Source organism: Cornus florida, unplaced genomic scaffold (assembly GCF_030987335.1).
Source record: "Cornus florida cultivar Cherokee Brave unplaced genomic scaffold, ASM3098733v1 CherokeeBrave_3.0.0_Hap2_Chr07, whole genome shotgun sequence".
In the NCBI taxonomy this organism is placed as follows: domain Eukaryota; kingdom Viridiplantae; phylum Streptophyta; class Magnoliopsida; order Cornales; family Cornaceae; genus Cornus; species Cornus florida.
In genome coordinates this window covers 1,388,694-1,400,908 of record NW_026775577.1, presented here as the reverse complement: position 1 = coordinate 1,400,908, position 12,215 = coordinate 1,388,694, and the positions used below count along the sequence as shown (strand labels likewise).

General features: G+C 33.4%; 1 protein-coding gene across 1 annotated transcript; it reads left to right on the top strand.

Annotated features, from left to right (window-relative positions):
* The first annotated feature begins 825 nt into the window (after positions 1 to 825).
* On the top strand, positions 826 to 11,695 carry LOC132315672 (protoporphyrinogen oxidase, mitochondrial). Its single transcript, XM_059814016.1, has 18 exons — positions 826 to 921; positions 1,054 to 1,093; positions 1,987 to 2,122; positions 2,249 to 2,314; positions 3,635 to 3,685; positions 3,843 to 3,899; positions 4,871 to 4,941; positions 6,062 to 6,098; positions 6,284 to 6,349; positions 6,683 to 6,723; positions 7,273 to 7,405; positions 8,339 to 8,518; positions 9,141 to 9,215; positions 9,910 to 10,033; positions 10,185 to 10,293; positions 10,423 to 10,497; positions 10,663 to 10,769; positions 11,385 to 11,695. Exons 1-18 carry the CDS (start codon positions 897 to 899, stop codon positions 11,498 to 11,500), a joined length of 1,509 nt encoding a protein of 502 aa, XP_059669999.1. The 5' UTR covers positions 826 to 896; the 3' UTR covers positions 11,501 to 11,695.
* Positions 11,696 to 12,215: the final 520 nt, after the last annotated feature.

The following is a 12,215-nucleotide window of genomic DNA, read 5'->3' as shown; positions in this document are numbered from 1 at the left end:
CAAAACCAGCACGTGGCCATTAGTGAAGCATTATTTACGCTGATATTATTATTATTATTATTCACTCTATATATATATATATATATATATTTAATTATTCACTATATTTACTATAAAAAAAAAATGACATGTATAAATTAATTATGACTCTCTAACCTATATATATATGTATAAGAGTAAAATACTGAACTCAAGTTTCTGATTAAGTCATGAGCAACTATCATATCATCTTGAATCCTCTTATGCACTTTGTTCTGGACCAAGTAGTTTGGGCTATCGTTGGACAAACTTGTTAATCAAATTCTATGACATGATAATTTTATCATTTTCTTGTATAAATATAATATTATAATATAATAACATTATTAACTTTTTGTACTTAAAATCATTTTTTTACTATAGGCAAAAAATTAATAACAAAGGAATTTGAGAGAGTTCAAAGTTGTAACGGCCTATTTATATGTAATTTATTAAAACCTCAAGGTAAATATAATCTTATATCTTTTTATAAGCCTAAAACAAAACTATATCATAATAACTTCTCCTATTATAAATATAACCTTCTAACAAGATCAAAACAAGAATATATTGTCGATGAACTAAAAGAAATTTTCTTTTTGTATTAATAAAAAAATTAATTTATATTTTAATCATACAAATATTAAAAAGGGACAAATTCAGCCGTTGCATTGATACTCGGCTCAATAACACCTATTTTTTTTTTTTACAACAGTAACAACCTTTTAATAACTTACATAAATGATTAATTTTCAAAAAGACAACCATATAAGATCTGCGGCTGAGATCATCGAGAGATTTTCTTTTCGCTCTACACATAATTCAGAATATTTCAGAACACGGGTTTAGTACCACAGTACCAGACCAAAAGAGAAGAAATGGCTGGCGAAGAAGATAAGCAAAGTCTCTCTCTCTACAATTTCTCATAATTAGGGTTTCGTGTTGGATTTTGACTTAATGTGCTTCTATTATTATAAATTTTGTATACATGTGAAATTTGACTAACAGCACAACTATGGTTTGTGGGTTGTTTAGGTTCTGTTAAAAGGGTCGCTGTTGTTGGTGCTGGTGTTAGGTACGTTCTTTAATCTATACACACATTCGAATTATTGTTTAATTGGGTGATTAATTTTGCATATACAATGTTTGGACACAATTACCTTCGATATGTGTGGCTTATCTTAAAAAAAGTACTTTCTTGAGCATAGTTTGTGTTTGTGTGTCTATGTTTTTTTTTTTTTTTTTTTTTTTTTGGGTGTGTGTTGTTTCAAGGAAATAACATAATGTGGGTTTACTAATTGAAAATTTGAAGTAAACAGTTATGTGTGTATGTGTGTTGTTTAAGTACTTCTTGAGCATAAGGTGTGTGTGTGTGAGAGAGAGAGAGAGAGTGAGAGTGAGAGAAAGAGAGAGAGAGAGAGTTGTTTCAAGCAAAGAACATAATGTGGGTTTATTAATTGAAATTTTAAAGCAAATAGTTATTGTTGGCTATCCTATTAATTTAAATTGCACAAAAAGGACTAGATTGTTGAAAAAAATGTTCTTTTGATTATAGAAAATTATAAAAGTTTTCATATGGTATTATGGACTGAGTAGACCATTAATTATTTTAATTTATTTGCATCATTTAAATTCAATATAAATAAATTTCAATCACCTCTTTTGTGGGGTGTTTGCTTGTTTTTTTGCATGAGGCCACATGTGCATGACTAAAATTATTTTGGGTTGTGCCAAATTACTGTGTTAAGTGTGGTAGGTGTGTTCAAATCTCCAGTCTCCAGTTGTTGTTTGCCAGGCACCCGCTATCTCAGTAACTTCAGAGTTTGGTGTTTACTGGCATGTTTGTTTAATTCTTTCGACTTTTCTCATGTTATTTATGCCTGTACAAATGATTTTGATGTATAAATATTTGAAAAGGTGCTTTTCGTTTCCAAAAATTGACATTGTCTTTACTTCATAATTTTCAAGTGGGCTTGCTGCAGCATACAAGTTGAAATTACATGGTTTGAATGTCACAATATTTGAAGCTGAAGGTAGAGCTGGAGGGAAGTTACAAAGCATTTCACATGACGGTCTAATATGGGATGAGGGGGCAAATACAATGGTAAGTTCATGGGTACCATCATAGATTTCCTCTCAATCCACAATTATGTATCAATGGCAAAATCTTGAATTTCAAGAAAGAGTAATGATTTTGTGTAAAAAATTTGGCTTTTTCTTGATTTTGCAGACGGAGAGTGAGACGGAAGTCAGATGTCTGCTTGATAACCTTGGGCTTCGAGAAAAGCAACAATTTGTAAGGGTTTCTATTCTTATACATCTTAGAGGTTTAGAAGTATGATTTTTGTTTTTTCAAACTATGTCAAGGGTCCCTGTTTTAAATTTCATTCTCCAAACAGAGAGTTCCTTTTGAGTGAAAGCTTATTTCACTTTTTGCTAATGCGTAAGTATGTTTCTTGGTACGATTGTTACATTGTAGTTTTTGCTATGCACACTTGGATGATGAGTTGTCGCCAAAACATATTGTAAAGTCTTGCCATTAAGTTACCACTATCTATTGATTTATGGGTTCTATCTAGTAGATTAGTATCTGAAAAAATAGATGCCTATCAGCCGTCTTTTTTTCACATTTAGATTGTAGAAAATATAAATTACCGTGCTTATAAACCTTGTTTTTAATGAATTTCAGTTGTTTCATCCTTGATGAAGCATGTATTTGCGGAAACCATTTTTCAAATGAATATTTTGGCAGTTGGGATTGTTTCTGGCTCTTCTTTGAGTACATCTTGAAGGACAAGTTGTCCTTTGTATTTTTTCTGTTCTTGTTTGAATAATATTGTTGTTTCATATTAATAACAAAATGCTTCTTATATGCGTCTAGATCACTTTAAACTTTAAAGGATAGAAGGTTTGGTGATAGCCATTTGATGTTGTTTGCGTCACTGCATTTTTTTGGATAATCTGTATAATTGTTGGATTTTGTGGTGGTTATGAATCAATTCATTTTCAAAGTTCTTTTATTCGGTCTTATTTGTATTTTATGAATTATTCAGATATTGTGTATCGCTCTTATCGTTGTGGTTTCTTTTTTCCAAACTTTTAGTATCTTCGAACCAACCTGAATAAAGACACATGTAAACTTGCTAAAAAGTGGTGAAAGTACCATGAAAACCTCAATTTAAATCTTCCAAGCTCAATTACTTTTATGGAATAAATGGAAACTTCATTTTATTGTGCTATTATGAATATAAGCAATCGTCTTCTTGCTAAGAATATAGAGCAGGCTTCAACATGGACGCATGCTTTGTAGACACAAGCACTAAAGTTACACCTTTTGGTTGGAATTAGCCTGAAAATGTTTTACAGATTTGTTCCATGATATATGTCTTAGAAGTAAACAGAGGCGGGTTCACTTGTGAGCACCCGATGTGGTGTTGGAAAGTATTGTGTAATGGCTCTTAAATACACCAGATACCATTGTTGATAGGAAGACAAGTGTAACGTGTCTTAAATACACAAAGTTATGCATCCTAAATTTTATTTATTTTGCTGGCAACTGCTTTATCATATTACTTACCAAAAAAAAAAGTGCTTTCTCATACTATTCATTTTACAGCCAATTTTGCAGAACAAACGCTATATTGTGAGAAATGGAACACCGGTATTGGTATGTTCCCCTGTTGCATCTATGTTGCTGATTGAGTTTCCTCTTCTCTTTAGTAAGAAATAAAGGGGCTTCTTTTTGCTGCATATTTTCTTTTTCTCTTCTATGCATTCAGGGTCTGTGTCTCTGACCATTGCTTGTGCTCAATTTTTCACATCAGTTACCATCAAATCCCATTGCGCTGATAACAAGCAATTTTCTTTCTGTGCAATCAAAGGTATGTTTTCAATTAAATGCTTGAGGTAATCATGAGAACTAAGTTTTTCAAGCCCTTTTTGTTATATTACAAGTTTTAGGTTAACCAGTTCATCAATATTGTACAACTACATCAATTGTTGAACATAATTGATAAGGAGACATACTCTTTAATTTGAAGCTGATAGGTTTTCACGCTGTGGATCATTAGAATTGTGAAATTTAAAAAGTTGATCCATTCTTAGACTCTGGCAGATACACTGTACTATTTTCCCAAAGTTATAGCTGTGGACCACTTTTCTTGGAATTTAGAAATTTACATGGAGTTCTCAGGATTCCTTACATAACAATTTTTAATCATGACAACCTAAGGGCATGGTTATAACTTCAAAGGCTTGACCTATTTGATCAGACACGAATAATATTGTTAAAATTTGATCTCTTTTCACTCCCAAACATGCACTTTGGCTAGGATGGTCTGTTATGGATTTGCTGAAGTGCCGTATAGGTGACATTGTAGCATGATGGCAATGGATGAGTTCTTTGTGTTTGTATCAGAATTCAGAAATCAGTATTTGCAACCTGCAATTCTGGTCAAGGAATTGAAAGAGGAGGGGAGTCACTTGGTTATGTTCTTTTCTGAATCCTTGGCGAACAGCGGGGATCATGAGTATGGATATTAACTCTTATCGACAACTTCAAACGACATAATGTGTGGAAGTTAAGCTATAAATTTGACTTCTAATGGTTCACAACAAATTTTTGCTGAATTAATGATGTCTGTGCAATATAATGTTGTTGATCAATGAAAATGAGCTTTTGTCATTGAAATTCATCACTGCAAGGATTTGTACAGAAACAGTAGAATCGTATTTGGCATCAGCACAGGATTTTTTGATATTTTTGTGATGAAAATTAACTCTTTTGTTTACTGGAACCTTTCTAATTCAGTTGAATATGCCCTTATAATATAATGTGTTTACTTATTTCCAGTTTCAGATATTTTTGGAGCCTTTTTTGTGGAAGAAAAGTAACTTATCAAAGGTTTCTGATACACAGGAAAGGTAATTGATATAATTTTCCAATGAAGCAAAAGCTTTTAACTTCTCCTGTGGTACTTCCCTTCATATCTATAGTTTCACTTGATATTACTTGTGATTAAAATTAAGTGCTTAATTAATGAACACTTGATGTATGTATTTACATATTTCTGTCTCTTCTGTGTGTGTGGGTGTTGGCAAGCTTGTGCGCATGTGTGTGCATAAACACTTGTTATTTGTTTCTGCAGGAATAAATGATGAGCTTGGTCAAATTAATGTTTTAAATTATTAGCCTGGTGAATTTGGCTGAATATGGTTTATGGAAGGAAAAAATGTTATGCTTTGCTTGTACGTTATGGTAAAAACTTAGAAAAATTTCAGCCTAAAAAGTTTTCAGAATTATGTGCCTCTAGGAAAAGCATTTCTTGATATCAAGGAGTGCGTCTTTGAACTTAGTTGTATTTAGTTCAAGTATTACTGTATATGATTTAAATTAGCTTAGGTCATAATTTGGCTTGATTAAGATTCTAGTTAGATTTCTAAGTTAATCTTAAAAAATTAAAAACTGTGCTCGCAAGGGAACTCTTTGTAATATGTAAAATATTTGTTTCTTAACTTCCCATCCAGTTCATGTGCTTATTTTACCTGGATATGATGTTCATGACACCTTGATGTGATTGTTTAATTTTTATATTTTTAAAGTGGAAATTGTATCTGAATTTTGTATGCAATATATCATTTCCAAAAGTCCAACCATCCTGAGGACGCTCGCCAAGCCTCTTCTGAGATCTTCTGAAATCCATCCGATTGCTGTCTCTCTCTCTCTCTCATACACATAAACACACCCACACACACTCCATAACTATCTAGTTTGTCATGCAGAATAGTGTGTAAATTCATTTTCTAAAAGCCTTTTTAGTGTCAACTGCAATTGTTTGTATTTAGGAACATGTTTCATGTATTCGGGTTCATCTTCGTGTGTTGTAATTGGTCATTGTATAACTGAGTGATCATGGCAGGTGTTCCGTTGACTTAGAAGTTCATATCATTTTCTTCTTCGATTTTTTTGGCAGTTGAGGAAGCAATCTTGTCACTTGAAAGGTTCCTAACATTGTAGTCCTTTTTTTCCTTTACTTTTTTGCAGTGTGGGTGGATTTTTTCAACGTCATTTTGGGAAAGAGGTATCTCTTGCTTGATTTACGATGATAATTTCCTTTTTTATTTTATTTTTAGATACATATGATGTTTAAGAGAAATTTATTTGGTTAGTATAATGATTTAACATGCACGTAGTAAAGTCAATTCCTCTTGAGCTGTTAACTGGAAATATTTCATGATTTTTTTTTTTCCTTCATTTCTCTGTAAGGTTGTTGAGTATCTTATTGATCCATTTGTTGCGGGGACAAGTGCTGGAGATCCTGAATCACTTTCTGTGAGTATATATTAGAGATATTTTTTTCATTCTGTAATATCTTCATGATAAGGATTATAAATGTGATTGCTTTGGAATAATATCAACTTTATGCCAAATTAGGACCCCCACCGAAAAAAAAAAAAAAAAAGAGAGAGAGAGAGAGAGAGAATTAAAGATCAGGACGAGTTTCTGACCTTTATTAAGTATCTAACCTAAAGTTGTTTGGTTTTGGATGAAATAGGAAAGCTCTCTTGATTCTTTCTTTATGCTGCAACTTCTATCCCTCATGGTTACTTTTTTTGGCATCCGCCTAAACTGGTAAATTTTATTTCTTTCTCATTGTCCAAACAGATGTGCCATGCATTCCCAGAGCTATGGGATCTAGAGAAGAGGTACATCTGCAACTATTTTTGTTTTAACTTTTTCTATTCTTATTTTTCTTTAGTCTCGCTCTTTGATTCTTTGGTTAATTAGAGTAGTGGTTGTACTTCCATATCTATTCATTTATATAATATTACAGGTTGTATTATACTTAATATATCCATTTCCTTTATCTTTGATTTTTCCATTTTTAAATTTAATTCAGAAATAGGGAATGTGATTGTGCCAGTCTGGTTGCATTCATTGCAAGTACTATTTAAAAAATTTTGGTGTGAATTATGCGAGTTCTTAGAGATAGAACCATATAGTTAAGTTTTCTATTAAAATTTCATTATGTGGTAAGAATTATTCTATGCCCTTTGGAGTAACTTCAGCTTCAGCTGCTTATAATTAGCAAACAAGAGTAATTATAATTGTATCCTTCAACGTTGTATTCTATGCCCCTTTGAACTGTTATACTCTTGAAGATTGATAAATATTTCCAAGTGAAAATCCCTTTATTGCTAACTTATAGCATATCATATACTTGTTGACAAATAGGCATTTTTCTACATTATCAGGTTTGGTTCAATCATACTGGGGGCATTTCGATCTAAATTATCTGCAAGAAAGGAAAAAAGCGGAGGAATGAGGGATCCTCCAGCAAATAAGAAGCGTCAGCGTGGTTCTTTTTCATTTCTAGGTGGGATGCAGGTAATGATAATCTTGGCTGACTTCTAGTGATCACAATGATTAACGTAATTTGCATATTGTACCACATGTGCTTGTGTGTGAAGGGCATGCCTGGCATTCATTTCAACATTTTAAAAATGCTGGGACAGAAACCTCACTTAAATTTAGTATCATTGCCAATGCTTCCAATCATTCAGTACATTTCATATGGTACATATATATTTTTTTTCTTCTTTCCTGTAAGGCCATATGATACACTGTTATTAAATTATATTTAAAATGTGAAACTGATGATGGAAGAAGTTTGGTAATAGGAAATTGTGTATACGGCCAAAAGAGAAAAGACAGAATATGATCTGTACTCTACCTAATAAGGTGCCTATGTGTTGGTATGATTCGGTTCAACTCAACAAGCCTTAACCCCAAGTACTTGAATCAGCTACATGAATCTTTTTTTTTGGATCACCCATATCCCTGTCTATATCCGAGGAAATCATGACATAATCTTAATCTCAACCTATGTTCTTTTCGCTTTTTCTTTTATTCTTCAATGCATTTAAACTTAAATGACTCTTCTGTACTAGTGCATTAGTTGATTTACATAGTATACATCAATACCTTTGTAAACGACATTCCCTTATGTTATCTTGTACGATTGTATCAGTGCTGGGTTTAACTTTCCACAAAAGGATTTGCATTTTTTCCCATCCTTTTCTTGAAATGCAACTTATCCATCCCAAAATCCTTGATTTCGCTACGCTCTTCAACACTCCCCACCACCACACACACACACACACAAAAAAAACCAACATCCCCCAACAAAACCCCTGCTTCAAACTATTTTCTGCTTAAAAATTCACCCACACAAAGAAAAGAAGTGCTTATTAGTATAAAATTATACACCGTATTACTGATAAAATAATTATTATTTTCTGATATCTGAATCTTTTGCAGACCCTAACTGACACGCTATGTGGAGAGCTTGGCAAAGATGAACTTAAATTTCAATCTAAGGTGCTGGGGTTATCTTACCGCTGTGATGAGAATTCTCCGTTGACAAATTGGTCAGTTTCTATTTCCCCCGACCACAAGAAGCATTCCCAAGAGAAATCTTTTGATGCTGTAATAATGACGGTGAGTATGTTTCATACCTATACATCTTCTTTGACAATGATAAGACTTTTTTGAGTCTATATTTTCAACACTGGATTCCACTCTGTGTGGTACACATTAAATTTGACTGCTGCTTGGAACATTACCCTAGTGCTATATTCCCAATGTTGAAAGTAAAAGCAGGAAACGAAGGAATAGTTCATGTCTTTTTCACTTATTTTCCTCTTCTTACATTGCTACTGGTTACAATTTATGCAAGTTCCTTTGTAATAAAGATGTTGAGAAAAAGTAACCGAAATAATGGTTACTTCAACACTTGAATCTTCCACTATCCTCACATTTGGGGACGAACCTTAAGCGCAAAGTCGTACCTATATTGCACAACCTATGACATTAGATGTTGATATTTTATTTTGTGGATGATAAGACACAGCTTGACTTGATGCTGAATATATCCTCTCTCTCTCTCTCTCTCACACACACACACACACACACAAACACAAACACTTGCAGAGGCACAACAATTCAGACACTCTAAATCCCTGCCTTCTTCAGATTTTTATGCTGCTTGAAGGAACATGATTTGTTTTTTAGATAAGTGAAGGAACATGATTTTTATTGACAAGGAACCTGTTTATCTTAGGCTCCACTATGTAATGTTAAGGAAATGAAGGTTACAAAAAGTGGAAGTCCATTTCTGCTTGATTTTCTTCCTGAGGTATGTACCGCTCATTGTATTAGTGTGTTCGAATAATGAATATTACCTTATAATCCCATGAAGTTACAAAGTTTTATGTTGTATTAATAAGTAGATACGTACTCTTGGACATAATGCAACAATGCATGCATCTGTCCACAGTTACATCCATAAAAGCAAACATGCACATTATACATAAAACCCTCTAAAGATTACCGTGGTGAAGGACTATGATTGAGTTATGTACATTTTAACTCCAATCATTGCGCTAAATCTCAGACGGTCGTCAAGGGTGGCAAGCAAATGCTTCCTCTCTCATATTGAATATCTATATGAATATATTAGGTGGTTGCCTTTGATGGCCATTTAAGTTTGGGATCTGTACCCACTACTCACCATCGGTGGACTAATTCATTATGTTATTTGTGGGACAAAGAGAAAATTTGTTGAATGAATTGAAACAAAAGATTATACCTATTCACAGGAAAAATTAGTTTTCTAAAAAGATATTTGGTTCCTTTTTGTAGTCAACAAAACATACCTTTTGTCTCCCAAATGGTGCCCTGTTGGCAGAAGAGGTTTCTATGGAAAATTCGACTGTTATGTGGCATTGCATTGCCTCACAAAAAAGAGACCCTAAATGTCACAATCTTCTTTTATAGTCTCTTTCAGCTCTGTGGTAGCGTTCCTAGGTTTTTCACTTTCCACAATGCAGGTGAGTTATTTGCCACTGTCAGTTATTATCACTACATTTAAGAAGGAGAATGTCAAGAGACCTCTTGAGGGTTTTGGAGTTCTTATTCCTTCCAAGGAGCAACAATATGGTTTTAAAAGCCTTGGTAATGCTTTTTTGTCCCTTTTTTTTTTTTTTTTTTTCCTGAATCTTGTTTATGGAATTTTTTTTCCCTGAATCTTGTTTGTGGCTTTGATCAATGCAATAATTAATGTTTGTCTTCCTAATATTGCCACTATTCACTTGCTGCCATGCAGGTACCCTCTTTTCTTCTGTGATGTTTCCAGATCGTGCACCCAGTGATTTATATCTCTATACTACCTTTGTTGGGGGAAGTCGAAATAGAGAATTGGCAAAAGCTTCAACGTATGGGAAGCTTCAATGTTTTCACTTTGTTAACTGTGTCTTGCATGCTTCATTCTGCTCTCAGTTGTTACGTTGTTAGTATGTACTTCCACTAATAATTTATGCATTCTCACATCAACGATGGTATAGGGATGAGTTGAAGCGCGTAGTAACTTCTGACCTTAGACAGTTGTTGGGTGCTGAGGGAGAGCCGACATTTGTGAAGTATGGATATCATTAGTGCTTAATGTTTTTAAAAATTTCATTATTTATTATTTACTTATTTTTCTCCTTTTAGTCGTTAAGATTGTGAATGAACCTACTTGGAACCAATGTTGTCATTTACCTTATTTCGGTTCTATTCTCTTAAGGCTGCCTGCTTGATTGCAGTCACTTCTACTGGAGTAAAGCATTTCCTCTGTATGGGCGGAATTATGACTCTGTTATAAAAGCCATTGAGAAGATGGAAGAGAACCTTCCTGGATTTTTCTATGCCGGTAACTTCTTCTAGCTTCTAATTCACACTAATGATGGGATAACATAAACTGTCATTGAATGGTATTCATCAACCTTTAGCTGCGCAAAAGCCTAGCAGATCTTGCAGACTCCTACATCCAAATATCGGGATAGTTGTACGCCTTAACATCTCATAAGATTTAATGATTTGTACAATTCAGACAAAAAATCTTCCAAACATGATTGTTCATCTTTTGAAGTTCAGTGGTTCTTCCCTATTCTGTTTTGGTAGGCATACTTGAGAAAGCAATTAGAAACAAATCATACTTCCCTTTTGCATACATGCAGGATCTGTTAGCTCCTATCTTAATGGATGCAAGTTAAAGAAAACCGAAGAAATATCTGTTTCTTAACACATGCACGTTTATTATCCTTTGATTAATGGATGCAAGTTAAAGAAAACCGAAGTAATATTTGTTTCTCAACGCATGAACATTTATTATCCTTCTGATCCATTGTCACGCTTAGGCATATCCACCAGTCATGGCAGCAATCTATGAAAATCTCATCTAACTCAACAAGTTGATCATAATTTTGTTCGATTCATACTATATATTTATTTCTGGCGTATATGATATGATCCTTGGAACTGTTAGGTAACCACAAGGGTGGACTGTCCGTTGGCAAGGCAATAGCCTCTGGGTGCAGAGCAGCTGATCTCGTGATCTCATATATAGATTCATCTCTCGTTGAAGACAAGATCTGTCGTTGAAGACGTAGAATATGTATCCTTATGGTTGGCTCTCTGTAACAGTGCTACCTGTTTTGCCTTCCTCCTCGTTTAGTAGGGTTGAAATTACAAAATTTGTTAATGAATGCTACATTCATATCTGGTTCTTCTGAGCTACTTTCTCCTTGTAGAGTATATTTTATGTTTTATTGAAATTTGCAATTCTACATGCATAAATATGCAGCCACTTTCTACTAGTTAAAGAAATTAAGAAAGGAAAAAGAAAGAGCACTATCTTCATCTTGGATGAAACCCTTTTATCCACGGCTTCAAAGCAATATATATATACACACATACATATATACATGTACCAGAAATGATCTCTTGCTAATTGGTGAGCAAGTAATTTATCCACACTAAAGATGCATGCTAACAGTTGGATATGATTATTATGTTTTTTTTGATGATTTCATTTTTTTGCACTTAAATCATATCTAAATGTTATCATGTGGTGGGGAGAAAATTTCTTCGTTCACAAAGTCAAAGCAATTTTAGAAAGAGAGTATGAAATTTCCTTTTGAAAAATTGAATCTTTCTGATAAATCACAAAAACCAGTCACCAAAATAGAGTAAAATACCAAAATAGTATTAAAATTTGTTTTTTGATAATAATATATATATAGATTTTTTTTTTTTATAAATCAAACCGTCAACCCGACCCAACCCGTCCAAAAATATTCGGGCTGGGTTATAACCA

What these genes read in the sequence shown, in the direction of transcription:
- LOC132315672 (XM_059814016.1), top strand. Translation starts at nt 897, where the DNA reads ATGGCTGGCGAAGAAGATAAGCAAA. An exon ending in CATTTCTAGGTGGGATGCAG is followed by an intron (nt 7,406 to 8,338) that starts GTAATGATAATC and finishes AATCTTTTGCAG; the next exon opens with ACCCTAACTGACACGCTATG. An exon ending in TGCTTGATTTTCTTCCTGAG is followed by an intron (nt 9,216 to 9,909) that starts GTATGTACCGCT and finishes TCCACAATGCAG; the next exon opens with GTGAGTTATTTGCCACTGTC.